Below are 17,733 nucleotides of genomic sequence, written 5' to 3'. Positions count from 1 at the left end.
GTCAAAGGGCACACAAGTCACTCCCCCCCCCCCGCCCCCCCCGTGGCCCCTAGGGCCCCGGGCTGGGGGCCGGGTACCCCAGCGCGGGGCGGGGGGGGGGCCCCTCCTCGGCTATCTGCACCAGCTCGTTGACGGTGTGCAGCAGGCTGTAGCCGTGCTTCCTCAGCAGCCGCTGGTTGAGCTGCAGGTCTCTGAAGCCCATCTCCAGCAGCATGGCCATCAGGGAGGGGTCCTGGCGGGCCGCCGGGTCCACGCCACGCTGGGGGGGGCAGGGGTTAGAGACCATGAGGAGAGGGAGAACCCACCAGCCCAACAGCAGCCCTCAGTCGGCACAAGGCCCAGTCATAGCTGACAGAGAGACGATGTTAGCATCTGCCTGATCCCTGCTCGGGGTCGGTGACACCTCCTCCTACCGCTTTAGGGCCGGCATCACTAAGGGCCCGGGGGTCCTCAGACCCCCCCAGCTGAGGAGGTTCTCATTGTAGAGTCAGGTTCTAGAGGCAGCAGGTTCCTCAGTGTCTCAGTACCTGAGGAGGTTCTAGAGGCAGGGTGTTCCTCAGTGTCTCAGTACCTGAGGAGGTTCTAGAGGCAGGAGGTTCCTCAGTGTCTCAGTACCTGAGGAGGTTCTAGAGGCAGGAGGTTCCTCAGTGTCTCAGTACCTGGGGAGGTTCTAGAGGCAGCAGGTTCCTCAGTGTCTCAGTACCTGGGGAGGTTCTAGAGGCAGCAGGTTCCTCAGTGTCTCAGTACCTGAGGAGGTTCTAGAGCCTGTCTGGAGGCAGCAGGTTCCTCAGTGTCTCAGTACCTGGGGAGGTTCTAGAGGCAGGAGGTTCCTCAGTGTCTCAGTACCTGAGGAGGTTCTAGAGGCAGGGTGTTCCTCAGTGTCTCAGTACCTGGGGAGGTTCTAGAGGCAGGGTGTTCCTCAGTGTCTCAGTACCTGAGGAGGTTCTAGAGGCAGGGTGTTCCTCAGTGTCTCAGTACCTGGGGAGGTTCTAGAGGCAGCAGGTTCCTCAGTGTCTCAGTACCTGAGGAGGTTCTAGAGGCAGGAGGTTCCTCAGTGTCTCAGTATTTGAGGAGGTTCTAGAGCTTGTCTGGAGGCAGCAGGTTCCTCAGTGTCTCAGTACCTGGGGAGGTTCTAGAGGCAGCAGGTTCCTCAGTGTCTCAGTACCTGAGGAGGTTCTAGAGGCAGGAGGTTCCTCAGTGTCTCAGTACCTGGGGAGGTTCTAGAGGCAGGGTGTTCCTCAGTGTCTCAGTACCTGGGGAGGTTCTAGAGGCAGCAGGTTCCTCAGTGTCTCAGTACCTGGGGAGGTTCTAGAGGCAGCAGGTTCCTCAGTGTCTCAGTACCTGGGGAGGTTCTAGAGGCAGCAGGTTCCTCAGTGTCTCAGTACCTGGGGAGGTTCTAGAGGCAGCAGGTTCCTCAGTGTCTCAGTACCTGGGGAGGTTCTAGAGGCAGCAGGTTCCTCAGTGTCTCAGTACCTGAGGAGGTTCTAGAGGCAGGAGGTTCCTCAGTGTCTCAGTACCTGGGGAGGTTCTAGAGGCAGGGTGTTCCTCAGTGTCTCAGTACCTGGGGAGGTTCTAGAGGCAGCAGGTTCCTCAGTGTCTCAGTACCTGGGGAGGTTCTAGAGGCAGCAGGTTCCTCAGTGTCTCAGTACCTGGGGAGGTTCTAGAGGCAGCAGGTTCCTCAGTGTCTCAGTACCTGGGAGGTTCTAGAGGCAGCAGGTTCCTCAGTGTCTCAGTACCTGGGGAGGTTCTAGAGGCAGCGGGTTCCTCAGTGTCTCAGTACCTGTGGAGGTTCTAGAGGCAGCAGGTTCCTCAGTGTCTCAGTACCTGGGGAGGTTCTAGAGGCAGCAGGTTCATCAGTGTCTCAGTACCTGCACGCTGCAGTTGGGTCCGGTGAACAGGGCCTTGTAGGCCGAGGCGGCCACAGACAGCGCTCCCTTCACCAGCCCCTCCGTGATGCCGCCCTGGGCCCTGCTGGGGGGAACACCACGCCGCCGTTAGCTCACAGAGAACCGCAGAGAAGCTACAGACACAGGAGGGGCTACAGACAGAGGAGGAGGGGCTACAGACAGAGGAGGAGGGGCTACATACACAGCAGGAGGGGCTACAGACACAGAGGAGGGGCTACAGACACAGGAGGAGGGGCTACAGACACAGAGGAGGAGGGGTTACAGACAGAGGAGAGGGGCTACAGACACAGGGGAGGGGCTACAGACACAGGGGAGGGGCTACAGACACAGGGGAGGGGCTACAGACAGAGGGGGAGGGGGGTCACCTGGGCTGCAGAGCGTTACCCGGTCGCGGGTTGTAGGTCTCAAAGGCACTGGAGGCGGAGCCTGCTGATCTGGATAAACCAGATGATACTGCAACACGGAGGGACAATATCACACACACACACACACACACACACACACACACACACACACACACACACACACACACACACACACACACACACACACACACACACACACACACACACACACACACACACACACACACACACCTCAGCCTTTAGCATAAAAGTACATTAATTAACCATTTAGCTACATTAGTAAATGCAGTAACAAGCATTAACCATCAGTTTAGTAAGTTTAGCTAGTTCAGTTATGGTGTTCCTGTTGAACTGATAACCACGAGTGACCTTGTTTGCTGTGGATTTGAGGAACTGATCCTTTCGTTTTGATCAAAGAGGAAGGAGGTAGTGGCGATGGAAACAGGGAACAGAGCTACTTATCATTAGAAAGATTTTTGTTGTATCTATCAATCTATTAATCTATCGACACACAGATGGTAAAGGGTACCATCTGTGGACTGCATTGATGCAGCTTTTCTAACCAGTGGCCACTCAGAGCGCTTCACAATGCTGCCTAACACTCAGCCCTGGGGCCCAATCCCATTGCTACCCCTTACCCCTTCAAAACAAGGGGGAGGGGTAAGGGGAAGGGGTAAGGGGTAGCCATGGGACTGGGCCTTAAAGACTCCCACCCCGACGGCGGAGTCAGCCGGGCTGGGCGACAGCCAGCTGGTCAGAGCGGTCAGGGGGGCCGGCTCCAGGTGCCCCCTCAGGTTGGGGAACACAACCTGAGGGATGGGTCGATGGGTCCTAACCTCCGCCTATCTGGACACACATGCTGGGGGATTTGGATTTCAATAATGTGATCAAGAAAACCACATGATCCTATAGACCTGATTCTGAAATAAAGCGTCTTTTATTTAACCTCATGATAACCGTCTGTTTCCAGCCTCCTCCTCCTCCTCCTCCTCCTCCTCCTTCCTCTGTGGTCAAATCGAAAAGGACCGGTTCCTCAAAACCAACGTAAACAAGGACCAGGATATCTATTGATACTGGTCTACCCCTACTGGTCCACCCTGGATACTGGTCCACCCTGGATACTGGTCCACCCTGGATACTGGTCCACCCTGGATACTGGTCCACCCCTACTGATCCACCCTGGATACTGGTCCACCCTGGATACTGGTCCACCCCTACTGGTCCTATGTGGGGGGGGGGGGGGGGGTCATGTGACCACTCACCGTTGAGGGTGATGCCAGGCTGGCGAGGCTCGTAGGGGTCGCAGTCCGGGGGGGTGCACTCCTCCGCCAGGTACAAGGCCTCGGACCTGACACACACACACACACACACACACACACACACACACACACACACACACACACACACACACACACACACACACACACACACACACACACACACACACACACACACACACGATTACAGCTGATGGTGGCCAGCGCTCCCTCCAGTGGCTCTGAGGAGCACCAACATCAGAGCCAGGAGGAACCCTCTCCCATACCGCCACCAATGCGGCATCGTGGGTACGCAAGTCTACGCGCCGATCCGATCACATGACTCATTTACTACACAGGCAGATGGGAAGTCAGAATGGGAAACGTGTCCTTCCCGACCTCGGTGCGCTCGAGCTACCAAGAATACTAATGCATGTTTATAATAATAGATGATATGGAAGCAGTCGACACTGAGTGCTGTCATCCTAAGAGAACCCTCCAATCAGGTCAGACCCCCTCAACCAGCGGGGGGGGGGACTCACCTGGGAGAGTAGAGGGTGGGAGGGGCCACAGGCACCGGGGCGGTGGCCGGGAGCTGCGGAGGCGGGGCCGGCGTCGGGGGAGGCGGAGAGGGCGTGGTCACCAGCGGGGGCGTTAGGGGGGGGGTCTTCAGGGTCTTGGAGGCACTTAGCAGCGGGTTGACCACAAGGACGGGGGGGCGGGCCAGGGGGGGGGAGGGCGGCGGGGGGGGGAACAGCACGCTCTCCTCCGGGGTGACCTCCTCCTCCTCCTCCTCCTCCTCCTCCTCCTCCTCCTCCTCCTCCTCGTCTTCCTCCTCGTCATCTTCGTCCTCGTCGTCCTCCTCCTGCTGCTCCTCCTCCTCCTGCCCCTCCTGCCCCTCCTGCCTCTCCTGCCCCTCCTGCCCCTCCGGCCCCTCCTGCGGGGGTCCCTGGTCCCCCTGGGTGGGGGTGTAGGTGGAGTCTCCCAGCGGCCGGGTGGTGTCGAAGCAGTCCGGGAGCACGATGATGTAGTCGTCACAGGAGGACGTCTGGCTGCTCACCTGGAGACGACAGGGTCCGCATCAACCACTGACCAACCAACCACTGACTAACCAACCACTGACTAACCAACCACTGACTAACCAACCACTGACTAACCAACCACTGACTAACCAACCACTGACCAACCAACCACTGACTAACCAACCACTGACTAACCAACCACTGACTAACCAACCACTGACTAACCAACCACTGACTAACCAACCACTGACTAACCTGTCTACACTAGTTAGTGGAAGTGGGTCCGCATCATCCACTGACCAACCAACCACTGACCAACCAACCACTGACTAACCAACCACTGACTAACCAACCACTGACTAACCAACCACTGACTAACCAACCACTGACTAACCCCTGTCTACACTAGTTAGTGGAACTGGATCAGATTAACCACCTACAGTAGTTAGTGGTACTGGTTCAGATTAACCACCTACAGTAGTTAGTGGTACTGGTTCAGATCAACCACCTACAGTAGTTAGTGGGACTGGTTCAGATTAACCACCTACAGTAGTTAGTGGTACTGGTTCAGATTAACCACCTACAGTAGTTAGTGGTACTGGTTCCGATTAACCACTATCTACAGTAGTTAGTGGTACTGGTTCAGATTAACCACTATCTACAGTAGTTAGTGGTACTGGTTCAGATGAACCACTATCTACAGTAGTTAGTGGTACTGGTTCAGGTTAACCACCTACAGTAGTTAGTGGGACTGGTTCAGATTGACCACCTACAGTAGTTGGTGGTACTGGTTCAGATTAACCACTATCTACAGTAGTTAGTGGTACTGGTTCAGATGAACCACTATCTACAGTAGTTAGTGGTACTGGTTCAGGTTAACCACCTACAGTAGTTAGTGGGACTGGTTCAGATTGACCACCTACAGTAGTTAGTGGTACTGGTTCAGGTTAACCACCTACAGTAGTTAGTGGTACTGGTTCAGGTTAACCACCTACAGTAGTTAGTGGTACTGGTTCAGGTTAACCACCTACAGTAGTTAGTGGTACTGGTTCAGATTAACCACTATCTACAGTAGTTAGTGGTACTGGTTCAGATGAACCACTATCTACAGTAGTTAGTGGTACTGGTTCAGGTTAACCACCTACAGTAGTTAGTGGGACTGGTTCAGATTGACCACCTACAGTAGTTGGTGGTACTGGTTCAGGTTAACCACACCTACCTCGTCCCAGTCCTCGTCCTCCCCCCGCTCCTCCTCCTCGTCCTCCTCCTCGCTCTTCTCCTCCGCGTCCGTCCTCTCCTCCGTCAGGACCCCCAGCTCCCCCTCTGTCGTCTGGGGGGGCCCCTCTGAGGGTCACAACACACGGACCGGATCAGACGGAATGGATCGCAGAGCGGAACCACCGGTGAGGAACGCGGCTCTCTACTGACCTCCTCCTGACTCCTCCTTCGGCCTCCCCGGGGGCCGTCCCGGGTAGGGGGGCGGGGCCAGGACCTCCACCCTGATGGCGTCCGGGTCCAGGCTGGCTCCGGGGAGCCTCTCCGCCGCCTCCGTCGTCCTCTCAGGGCGGAGCCCGGAGTCCCGGGAGACGGCCCGGAGCACTGGAGTGCCGGGAAGACAGCGGGAGGAGACACTGAGGCACCAGGCTCGCTTTGGGATCGAGGTGAAGAGGGCGGGGCCCCGAGTCTTACCCAGGGGTCTGCGGGGCGCCTGGGGCCCCCGGCGCGGGGGCTTCTGGTCGGGGGCCTCTTCCAGGGTGAGGGAGCGGATCAGGGTCTCGCAGAGGAACTGGGCCCCGCTGATCTCCTGCTCCCGCTCGTCCTCGGGGCCCGGGGCCTCGGCCCGCGCCCCGGGCTTCACTGCTCGGGAGCAGACGGGGAACGCTTTAGGGCCCCGTAGAGCAGACGGGGACCGCTTTAGGGCCCCGTAGAGCAGACGGGGACCGACCCATATATCGGACGGCCCAGATTATTTTCATTTTTTCCCCCCATCAATGTGATGTTTTTATGATGTAAATTGAGGGAGCTAAAGCAGCATCGGCTCCAAATATTGGCTCAAGAAAATCGGCATCGGCGTATAGCTCATCGGCTGAGGCTGATGAAAAGAAATCGGTATCGGCCCTAAAGGTCCATATCGGCCGCCCCCTAGTTGTTACCATAGCGATACCACTATCAGAAACCCCCTCGGTACTGCCTAATATGCAGTATCGGATAACGGCGAGTAGTTCCGATCCGATACCCTCCCGTGACTCGGTTACTACCCAGAGAAGGTCAACACTGCGGCGTTACGCTGCGTTCCCCAACGGTCCCAGGGGAAAGGCGGAATGGGAAACGTGTCATGTCCGACCCACATGCATATCAGCTTCCAAGTGGGATAACCCTGGATGCTCGGACTTGTCTGGTACTCACAGAAGCAGCTCTTCAGGTCCGCGCTCGGGCCCTCCGCCGCCGGCGCCGCCCGCTCCATCACGGGCGTGTCCCGGGGCAGCGGGGACATGCAGGGGGTGAGGTCTACCACAGGGGACAGAAGCAGAGGTGAGGCCACGGCCAGGAGCACGCGGGGGGCATGGCGTCGCTGTCCGGGGGGGCGGGGGGGCTCACCGACGGGCGTGTTGTTGGGGACCGTCTCCAGCTCCTGCACGATGTTGATGTCCAGCAGCTCGAAGGACAGCAGGTCCTAGGGAACACGTCCATTAACACCGTTATGACCGTGCTTCAGTCAGCTGCCCTCCAGTGCACACAGTGTTGATGTCCAGCAGGTCAAAGGTCAGCAGGGATCACCGTCCATGCCATCAATACTCTTATTACCATGCTTTAGTCAGCAGCCCTCCAGTACATAAATGTAAATGGACTGCATTTATACAGCGCTTTTCTAACCCTTGACCACCCAAAGCGCTCTACAATACTGCCTCCCATTCACCATTCACACCCCGACGGGGGGGTCAGCCCCGCAGGGCGACAGCCAGCTGGGTTCTGGTACCTGAGCAGTCAGCAGGTCCACAGAGGGGAAGTAGTAGTCTCTGTTGCTGAGGTCCACAGACATCTCCGTCTCACTGTCCACAGTGCTGTCCTCCTTCCTGTCCTCCTTCTGAAGGAAGGACGTGTGGACAGGGTGAGTTAATGTCTGGTACTGTCCATCACTAGTATATATGGTATAGATAGTATGTCAATCGGAATTGTTAAAGCAGTGCATTTGACATCTTTCTCTAGTGTGTGAGTTAAGAGTTGTTGCGATACCGATACCAGTATCGTTATTGGTATCAGTAGCGATACCAGTATCGTTATTGGTATCAGTACCAATACCAGTCTATGTGCCGATCTGATATCATCACGTGACAGATTCACTACAAAGAACATGAAACACTGCGGTGTTATGCTGCGTTCACTACCGGTCCAGGTGGAAGGTCCAAACCAGACACACCTCATTTCAGACCTACGTCCGTTTGAGCTTCCAAGTTGGAAAAACATGGATGGTCAGTTGGTCACGCATAACTACAAGATTATAAATGGATTAGTATGATATAGATGGAGCAGCAGGTGGAGGTTAGGAGGGAGGGAGGGAGGAGCAGGAGGAGGGTCAGCGGGTGGAGGTTCGGGGGTGGAGGTTCGGGGGTCAGCGGGTTGAGGTTAGGGGGTCAGCGGGTGGAGGTTAGGGGTCAGCGTGCGGAGGTTAGGGGGTCAGCGTGTGGAGGTTAGGGGGTCAGTGGGTGGAGGTTAGGGGGTGGAGGTTCGGGGGTCAGCGGGTGGAGGTTAGGGGTCAGCGGGTGGAGGTTAGGGGTCAGCGGGTGGAGGTTAGGGGGTCAGCGGGTGGAGGTTTGGGGGTCAGCGGGTGGAGGTTAGGGGTCAGTGGGTGGTTAGGGGGTCAGCGGGTGGAGGTTAGGGGTCAGCGGGTGGAGGAGGACCCACCAGTCTGTTGCTCTGAGGGCAGAAGGTGTGTCGCGTGTTGCCGGGGTCGACCACGATGCTGCACCAGACGCGCGGGCCGAACTGCGTCCCACAGTGGGCCAGTCGCCAGTGGGACGTGTACGTCCCGTCCATCACCGGGGCCACGAAGGCCACGCTGACCACGCCCACCTGGCCGGGCTGCAGCGGCGGCACGGGGAGCTCCCGCCGCTCCTCCGACGCCAGGCCCAGGTTCCCCCACATGAACTTCAGCTGGACGGACACACACACACACACACACACACACACAATAGGCATACGCGTGCCCAGGGGACGAAGAAGAAATGTAACCATGGAAACACGTCCTACACCCAAGGTAGCGTGGGAGCCGGGCCTACAGACGGGTGTAGCAGACGTCAACATACAGCAGAGCACAGACATCGTTAGAGGAGGCAGAGCACGTCGTCGACAGGTGGAGCAGCTCAGAGGGGCGGGGTTAAGCAGGTGGAAGGTCACGTCTGGAGTTAGTCGATGTGGTTGCAGTAAGCCATGTCAGGGTAGCAATGGGCTGAGGGGAGAGCGAGGCTCGGGTACCTTGGTCTCCGAGGTCCAGCCGATAGTGCCAGAGTTCCTCATCTTCCAGTACTTGATGAACTTGGCGCCGGGCTCCAGCCGGGTGCCGTCCGGGAGATTCTCATCCAGAAACAAGGCGGCCATAGTGGGCACCAAGGACGAGACCGAGAGCCCGGGACCCCTGGTTTAAGTGTACAGAGCAGGGGTGAAAACAGCTCTGGCGTCTGAGCAAGGACCCCTCAGGGGCCCACAGAGATGTGTGTGCTTTGTTTTGTGTGTTTGCAGCTCAAGAGCTATTTTCATTCTTTCTTAGAAAATCTATGAAGCAGCAGCAGCAGGGTGGGGGGGGGGGGGGGTCCGGCCCTCCACCACCAGAGCAGCCAGCAGTACACTCATTAACACTCGCTTTACAAAGATGCCATCGTTTGATTTAGTTTTCTTGGAGAAAAAAAAAGGAAAAGATTTTTGGTTTGCATCCGTGCGGAGGCTGGAGGCTAGAGCCTCCGGGGCGCTCCGGGGGCTTACTCTGGGCTGGAGGCGGGGGGCTCCGGGCCCGCGGGGGCTGAACCTGAGGCTGCTTCTGAGGCAGGGGGCGGGGGCGGGGGCGGGGCCTGGGTGGAGGCGGAGGCCATGTGGGGCAGGGCGGGCCGGGCGGAGGCCGCGGGGCCGCTCCACTGCAGAGACCTCTTCTCCACCCGCAGCTTCTTCTTGATCTCCTTCACCTCGGCTCTGAGCTGCCGCCGCTCCGCCTTCAGCCGCTGGCGCTCCGCCTTGCGCACCGTTCGGTCCCCGCGCCTCGGGAACCTGCGGCCCAGAGGGTAACCGTGGTGACGGGGGGAAGCCTGGCACTGCATCGTAACATCCCATAATACCAACACCACTGGCGTTTCTAAAGGACGGATTATGGTCCCACGTTCCCGCAGCGCAAGGGGGTTACGGCCCCCTGGCGGCCCGCGGACCCCCCTGGCGTCCACGCGAGGGCCGGACGTGCGCCTCCCAAAAAATAGTAACCTTCCGTCGAGGCGACGCAGCAGCGAGGGCTGTGATTGGCTCATTAAAACCCGACGCAGAACCATAAAGGTTCGGGGCTGCGTGGAGGCGTCTGCGCGGTCCTTGCGTTGCGTGAACGTGGGACCACCCCAGCCCTTCAGAGACGCCCCTCAGACAGAAGGAGCCTCAGCTCGGTACCTCAGCTCCCCTGACGTCCCATGCTCTGGGATGGACAGCGGCGTCTTGGTCCTCACCAGGCTGTGGCTCGGGTCGTGGCTGTGGCGGCACAGCTCGCACAGGATGCAGGACGGACACACGCTAACACACACAAACAAGATACGGCCGCGTTAACCCGGGGAGGGAACCTCAGGGGTTACAGCCGCCCGACAGGAGAAGGAACCAGATGAACACCAGCAGAAGGTACAGACGATTATCAACTAAAGCAATCAGGTTGATTCAACTAATGTTTACAGCGATACAGGCATGACTATCAACCAGGACGCAGTACCATGGGACACATCCACAGAGGGTACTGATGACAGCAGACCCTTAAGTAGCAAACGAGACCCCCACAGGGACCAGGGCCCCCACAGGGACCAGGGCCCCCGCCGGGTGTGTGGGAGGGCTACCTGCATTTGTAGGCCCCTTCAGAGGTCAGCTTGTTGCAGCTGCTGCAGTTGGGCGTGTACCCCAAGGAGGTGTTGGAGGTGGAGGGCGGGGCCGCTCTGGGCACCACCGCCGGGGGGCCCCCGCTGGCCCCCCCGCTTGCCCCCCGGCTGGCCCCCTGCCCCCCCGCCTCGTCCTCCGCTTTGTGGGTGCAGCACTGGCCCGAGAAGTCGTTGCACATCCTCTCCACCACCTCCTTCACCACCTCGTCCTTGAACTGGGGGGCAGAGCGGGGGTTAGGGGGGCGCAGGCGGGCCCCGGGGGGGTCAGGGGTCAGGGGTCAGGGGTCGGGGAGATGAAGGAGGGCCTCACCTTCTCCATGTAGGACCTGAACCAGACCGGCGGGGGCTCGTCTTCTGGTTTGCTGCCCTTGGGGTCTTTGGGGATCACCTGTTAGGAGACAAACAAACACAGTGACTGACAGACCCCCCCCAGCCGTGGGGCAGCAGTGACTGACCCACCCCCCAGCCGTGGGGCAGCAGTGACTGACAGACCCCCCCCAGCCGTGGGGCAGCAGTGACTGACCCCCCCCCCAGCCGTGGGGCAGCAGTGACTGACCCACCCCCCCAGCCCTGGGGCAGCAGTGACTGACAGACCCCCCCAGCCGTGGGGCAGCAGTGACTGACAGACCCCCCCAGCCGTGGGGCAGCAGTGGCCGACAGACCCCCCCCAGCCGTGGGGCAGCAGTGACTGACCCACCCCCCCAGCCGTGGGGCAGCAGTGGCCGATGCTAAATCAATAGCATAATGTAACAATAAAAAAGTAATAATGAATATAATCTAACCAGCTTGGCTCCAGTAAGAGCAGAAACAGAAAGTAATGTACCCCTCTCCAGCCCCTGCTGCTGGGGGGCCAACACCAGGGTCAGTACCCTCTGTGGGTGGGGGCCAACACCGGGGTCAGTACCCTCTGTGGGTGGGGGCCAACACCGTAGCCCATCTCAACTTTAACCACATTTCATATTAATCGCATCGTTTGCTGCGTTACCAACGTTGTCTGTGCTGACTTAGGGTGTGGGAAGTTCAATATCAGTAACGTTGAGTTCATAAGGCTAACATTATCTTTTCTGAGTTAACAATGATTTGGGCAGGTGTTTTTGAGCACAGTATATCATAGTAGACTTTGGTAAAACGATCGCCGACCGTCTTCTCTGTGCCAAATATCCCGCTGCTACGGGTTTCCCTTTGCGCTTTGAGAGGAGGAGCGGGCGAATCAGCTGTTTATCAGTGTACCCGTGCACCACTGGCACGAATGCGCGCTTGTCTCTGTGTGTTCGTGTTCGTGTGTGAACGAGAATGTCAGGGAGAATGAGTGCTATGAGGAGATGTTTTATATTTAAAAAAAGAAAAAAGAAAAGAAAAAGGAAGCAGGATCAATTTGTGGCGCTCGTTGTTGACTCTGTGGTGCTGCGCCACACGTGGTCTACGTGTGGGAAACACGTGTTAGGAGAGGAGGCAGACGGACAGAAGCAGATCAGGGGGTCCTTACGGGCTCTCGGTCGGGGGTGACCTGCGTTCCTTTGTCCACCGTCTTCACCCTGGAGGGGTAGGGGGGGGCCGGCCTCAGGTCCCCCTTCAGCTCCTTCACCTCTCCCTTCAGCGGGCCGCCACAGGCCTGGCCCTTCATCTTGTAGACGTTGATGTGTAACTGGTTCCCCTGCTTCTCGGCGCTCTGTAGACACGGCCACATACCGCGGGATCAGGGAACAGTCACAGGCGCGGCGTTCACGTGACCAGCCCTAACCGGACATCTGGCTGAGATAGAACTCTGGATATTTATAGTTGGTTTGCAAATATATTATGCATACATATATATTTATTTATTTTTACTTTGTCATTACATGGCTTAAAAATCGAATGGTTTGTAGAGAAATAATGTCTAAGTCTGTTCATGTAAAAATTTGCCGCCTGTACAATCTTACAGATTATTGTTTGTATAATCGCTTATAAAAAAGATTAATCATGATGTATCAATACCTTGATCGCTTCTTCATATTCCTCTGTGGGGTAAAAACAAAGAACAAACAATAAGTCTCAGGTCAATAGTCTGTTCAACAGAAACCAAAGATCATCTCTCATTACAGCTCTGAGTTCAAATCGAACAATAACATCATCGTGATGTTGTCATCTCTACACTGTAGGCGGTGTATCGCTTACCTTGGCTGTTTATGCAAATCTGTCAGAAAAATAACAACTCAATGAGTTTCAGCAGAAACATTTGAATAAGTCCCATAATGGAGCTGAGGATACAGGAACACTACAAATAACAACGAACACTTAATCTTACCTCTTCGTTGTCCTCGTCGAAGTATTTCACTTGGAAGTGGCTGATGCCGAACGACGCTTTGATCTGAAACGCAAACATGTCATGACCTCCTTCAAACTGTACTTCAGAGATAATAACAGTTTAACGCCAGAAAAATCTTCTTAAATCTACAAATGGAAAATATGGTAATATAAACTTTGGCTAATGTATAGGGGGGGGGGGGAGGGATCCGGAACTGTCAATCTTTCAGGTCCCTGTTGACGCGGGCCTCGAGGGGCCTCCTTACTGAACTATTTGCGGGCCTCCTCTCTGAACTATGCGCGGGCCTCGGAGGGGGCCTCCTCTCTGAACTATGTTCGGGTCTCCATTCTAAACTATGTACGGGCCTCCTTTCTGAACTATGTGCGGGCCTCGGGCCTCCTCTCTGAACTGCGCAGTGCTCAGCGCCGCGGTGCGCAGCGCTCCGCGGCGCGGTGCGGAGCGCTCGGCGCTCAGCAGAGCCGCTTACCCAGGCGTCAACAGACTCCCACTCCGACTTGTCCAGATCCGGGGCCAGCAGCCGCTTCACGTTCCCCCTGAAGTTGACTTTTATGGTCACCGGGAGCCCCATGCCAGCGCTGTAGGACAGAGCAGCGGTTAGCATCAGCGATGTCAATAATACCTCGGTCCCTTGCCCTCGACGAGCTCCCCTTGTTTACATCGTCAGCTGCGTCGAGAAAAATACCGTGACGCGAAGGCAGTCTTGCTCCCGCGCATGCGTAGTGGCTTGTTCTTTCTTTTGGTCGCTCGCCGATGACGTCATTTTTAAGCTCACAAGTGTGGCTGACAGAAGTCAAAAGCCACACTTTTAGAAGTGATATTGATTATATTAGGGAATATCTTTAATTGCCTATTCGTTTACATAAGATGTCTTCTCTTCTTAAGGTGGATAATGAAATCAAAACCAAGGTAAAGAAGAACCATCTGGAGCATGTCATGTTGTACAACATGTTGTAGCCACATTCTAGCATGATGTGAGGTCCAGGGCCGAGCTACATGCTAACGGTAGCTCCCAAACGGGCTCCCGTCCATTCAAGCCGGTATCACTCATTCTAGTCAGTGTCTGGTCTCCAGGCCACTGAGATACCAGCGGGAAGGGTTAAACGCGGATAATTGAGCACCGCCCTTAATGCTCTAATGTCGCCGGGGAGGATGGAAGAGACCTGGGCCTCTTCAGGTCGACACACGTTAATTGTCTGTCTCTCTAAGTTAATTGGCTGTCTTTCTAATTAGGTTTCCTGTGGACATGTATTCATAATGAGCCATGGGCCCATATTAACTGTTGCTCGTATTGGTTTGTTTATTGCAGGTTGATGCTTTTAGGGAACGGATCACATCAGAAGTAAGTGTTGCCTGAATAAGAAACGTATACCAATGACCACCTCGCAGCTGTCATAACACTTTGTATGAAGACGTGTACACATTCGCACCGGTTCATTAAACGCTTGCTTTGCTTTCAGGCAGAGGACCTAGTAGCAAACTTCTTCCCAAAGAAGCTATTGGAACTTGATCATTTCCTTAAGGTACGCATTGTTCCATCTCGGGGCATAAGGTTATGCAATACATATTTTACCTTCATGTATAACAGTGTTGTGCATTGGTCTTGTTAACAACCCGTTTGTCTTTCAGGACCCCATTATAAACATCTGTGACCTGAAGGAGATTCACTCCGAGATCAACCTCACTGTGCCTGATCCCATTCTCATATCGGATCTGCACGACGGACTTGAAGCAGTGAGCTTTCATATGAAGATGGAATACATTGTTTTCTTAATCATGACTTGTGGATAGGAAATAAATAAATACCTAATACTTATTTGGTTTATAGCAAAATGCGAAAAAGAGGAAGCTTGAGGACGGAGCTGGCGAGGATAAGAGTGAGTAGAAGGACAGGCGAGATGGTGAAATCCAGCATCTCATTTCATATTCAGGATAATCATCCTAACTGAGCAGCACTGCATGTGTTGGCTGTCCTGCGATTAAGCTCTACAAAATAGGTTAGGATATTCTATTACTGTATATTTTGTTGTCTTTCGTCATATAAATGAATATCCTAACAATCAATGTGGAGCTGAATGGTACTTTACACAACTTGACAGTTCTAGCAACTTGACACATAACACAACCACATCTGTCATGTGGGTTGATCTGTACCTGACTTTGTCTTGCGTGCCCGCAGTCCCTGGCACCAAGGTGTTCGTCATGCCGGGGGGGATGATGAAGAGCAACGCAAAGCTGGTCGACCTTATTGAGAAGGTCAAACCAGAGATCCGGACGCTCATTGAGAAGTGTAACACGGTGAGACGTGGGAGGGGGGGGGGGCTGCTGGGACACCTCACCACAGAGACCGCCCCTCTAGATGTGTGGGAGGGGGGGGGGGCTGCTGGGACACCTCACCACAGAGACCGCCCCTCTAGATGTGTTGGGGGGGGGGGCTGCTGGGACACCTCACCACAGAGACCGCCCCTCTAGATGTGTGGGAGGGGGGGGGTCTGCTGGGACACCTCACCAGAGACGCAGATCTCTGGGGCGTTCTGAAGGTATCGCTCTGGTTCTGCAGGTGAAGATGTGGGTCCAGCTCCTCATCCCCAGGATCGAGGACGGGAACAACTTTGGGGTTTCCATCCAGGAGGAGACTGTGGCCGAGCTCCGGACGGTGGAGGGGGAGGCGGCGTCGTACCTGGACCAGATCTCCAGGTGAGGGGCGCTGCTCCCTGCCCAGTGTTACACCTCAGGTTAGGAGAGCTGTAGGGCAGAGTACCTCCTCTGACTACTGTTTGGGGTTCCTTCCAGGTACTACATCACAAGAGCCAAGCTGGTGTCCAAAATAGCAAAGTACCCCCATGTGGTAAGACGTGTCCCCTCAATCCTCACTGAATGATTGGCGTGTGTGGTTTGAGTGACGGCTGCCTCTGAGGACTGCCCTCATATTGTTGTTGATTTCAGGAGGACTATCGGCGCACCGTTACAGAGATCGATGAGAAGGAATACATCAGTTTGAAGATCATAGTGTCTGAACTAAGAAATCAATATGTAAGTGAAACTTAATCCGTAATCAATGCTTAATTGAATACATCTGGTATTGGACCAGAGAAACTGCAACTCCTGACAGAATATCGTAGTTTATTGTAATCTCTGTACAGAGCACAGTATTTTATTGTAATCTCTGTAATTGTCTACAGGTGACGTTACACGACATGATCCTGAAGAACATTGAGAAGATCAAGAGGCCTCGAAGCAGTAACACGGACGCATTATACTGATGCTGCTCAACCATCAACCACCTCTGTTCAACCCCATACCGTTACATGTTGTAGCTAGCTAGATAGAAGGATTAGTGCTAGACATTCACCCACTCACAATCAATACAGCCCAATCCAAACCTTAGCTTCAGTCGTTGAATCAGTGTACAGTGTTGTTCTTTTTCTGGTATGTTTAGTTTGTTTTTAAATTGTAAGTATTGTTCTTTTTTAATCCCTTTAAATATGATGCATCCGTTAAATAGTTTTTTTTTTATATTATCAAGTTTGTCCAGGTTCCTGTCAAACTGCCTCGTTTATGGCGCGACCCGACGTTGTTAGACTTGGTTTGCTCCGCCTTGTTTGTGGCGTGACCCCCGCCATCGTTTGAGACTTGGTTTGCTCCACCTCAGTGAGCGCGTCCTGTTTTCGTAGACACTGATCTGGATCACCTGGGCGTGAACGCATTGGGTTTGGGTATTCAGTGTCACGCTGAATATCATTTCATGTAGTGCTAGGATGAGGAAGACTGACTTACTTAACAGTAATATTAAATTATTGACGTTCAAGTTGTCGACGAACATGCATTCATCAATCTCATGTTTTAAAGTGGTTGAATTTAATGAATAAAACTTTTTGAAGGAGTCGTTTAGTATCTGATAAAAAAAATGTCAATGACATTTATTTCTTAAAACAATACTTGTAAAGCTCTTTTCGAAAAACGAAGACACTTGTAAGCTTGTTGAACAGATACAGCTATAAGACTAGTGGGTCAATCTGGAACCATGGGGGGAGGATGTTATCTAGACCCGAGGGAGGGTAGAGAACGAGGTTCTCTAGAACCAGGAGGGGGAGGGAGGGGAGAGAAAGTGGTTTTCTTGAACCATGGGGGGGGGGAGGTGAACAGATGAACTTGAAGGGGTGGGTCTGAGAGGAGTCAGGTGGTTCCTGCTGCACGTGGCCGGTGGGACGGCTGGAGAGGCCTGGTAGGGGACAGGTAGGGAGGTCCCTGAACAGGACCTTCTGATGGTGGCGAGTCGTATTGTAAAGTGAATCCTGTATTTTAAAAGGCAGGCCGACAGTTTTTCAGGGACAAACGGATTCATCATTATACACAGTACATACATTCTTACATATTTGATGTTCAATACCAAGTAGGGACGTACTTTCCGTTTTGACCGGTAGATGTCACTCTTTCCCCATAATGAACCAGCCTATTCTTGCAGTAGCCGATCGGGTCCACTCGCAGGGCCGTGTGTGGCGGCAGCAATAAATCACCTTTAGGCGTAGAAAGCTATTTCATTTTCTTTTTAAAAAGGTACCCGATCCAAGATTTATTTTTATGATTGTGGCGTCATTACTTGTACGAGCAATGCATACGGCCATCGTAGTTTTAAAGTATATTTGATTACCATGGTCTAGCTCAGTGGTTCTGTAACCTGGTTAATGAAGCTGTGGTTCACATGTTAGACGTCCATTCTTTAGTGCGTTTTATGGAACGCAGCCTATTAGCTGCTATAGGCCTACAAACA

General features: G+C 54.4%; 2 protein-coding genes across 2 annotated transcripts; one reads left to right on the top strand and one right to left on the bottom strand.

Annotated features, from left to right (window-relative positions):
• nbr1a (NBR1 autophagy cargo receptor a) lies at positions 1 to 13,641 on the bottom strand. The gene is made up of 23 exons (XM_056577563.1): positions 13,432 to 13,641; positions 12,945 to 13,007; positions 12,815 to 12,833; positions 12,635 to 12,657; positions 12,147 to 12,329; positions 10,971 to 11,048; positions 10,622 to 10,875; positions 10,191 to 10,310; positions 9,528 to 9,806; positions 9,024 to 9,183; positions 8,454 to 8,702; positions 7,528 to 7,635; positions 7,149 to 7,224; positions 6,957 to 7,058; positions 6,240 to 6,407; positions 5,979 to 6,149; positions 5,770 to 5,894; positions 4,373 to 4,588; positions 4,071 to 4,291; positions 3,535 to 3,620; positions 2,273 to 2,360; positions 1,869 to 1,968; positions 1 to 259 (listed from the first exon to the last, which is right to left on the bottom strand). The coding sequence occupies exons 1-23, from the start codon at positions 13,564 to 13,566 to the stop codon at positions 50 to 52; spliced, it is 3,234 nt and encodes a 1,077-aa protein (XP_056433538.1). The 5' UTR covers positions 13,567 to 13,641; the 3' UTR covers positions 1 to 49.
• Positions 13,642 to 13,709: 68 nt separating this feature from the next.
• psme3 (proteasome activator subunit 3) lies at positions 13,710 to 16,899 on the top strand. Its single transcript, XM_056576791.1, has 10 exons — positions 13,710 to 13,871; positions 14,272 to 14,304; positions 14,423 to 14,485; positions 14,592 to 14,696; positions 14,791 to 14,839; positions 15,142 to 15,260; positions 15,523 to 15,659; positions 15,756 to 15,810; positions 15,909 to 15,995; positions 16,145 to 16,899. Exons 1-10 carry the CDS (start codon positions 13,830 to 13,832, stop codon positions 16,223 to 16,225), a joined length of 771 nt encoding a protein of 256 aa, XP_056432766.1. The 5' UTR covers positions 13,710 to 13,829; the 3' UTR covers positions 16,226 to 16,899.
• Positions 16,900 to 17,733: the final 834 nt, after the last annotated feature.

The sequence above is a fragment of the Gadus chalcogrammus genome, chromosome 18 (genome assembly GCF_026213295.1).
Source record: "Gadus chalcogrammus isolate NIFS_2021 chromosome 18, NIFS_Gcha_1.0, whole genome shotgun sequence".
Classification (NCBI taxonomy): domain Eukaryota; kingdom Metazoa; phylum Chordata; class Actinopteri; order Gadiformes; family Gadidae; genus Gadus; species Gadus chalcogrammus.
This window is presented reverse-complemented; position numbering and strand designations above follow the sequence as displayed.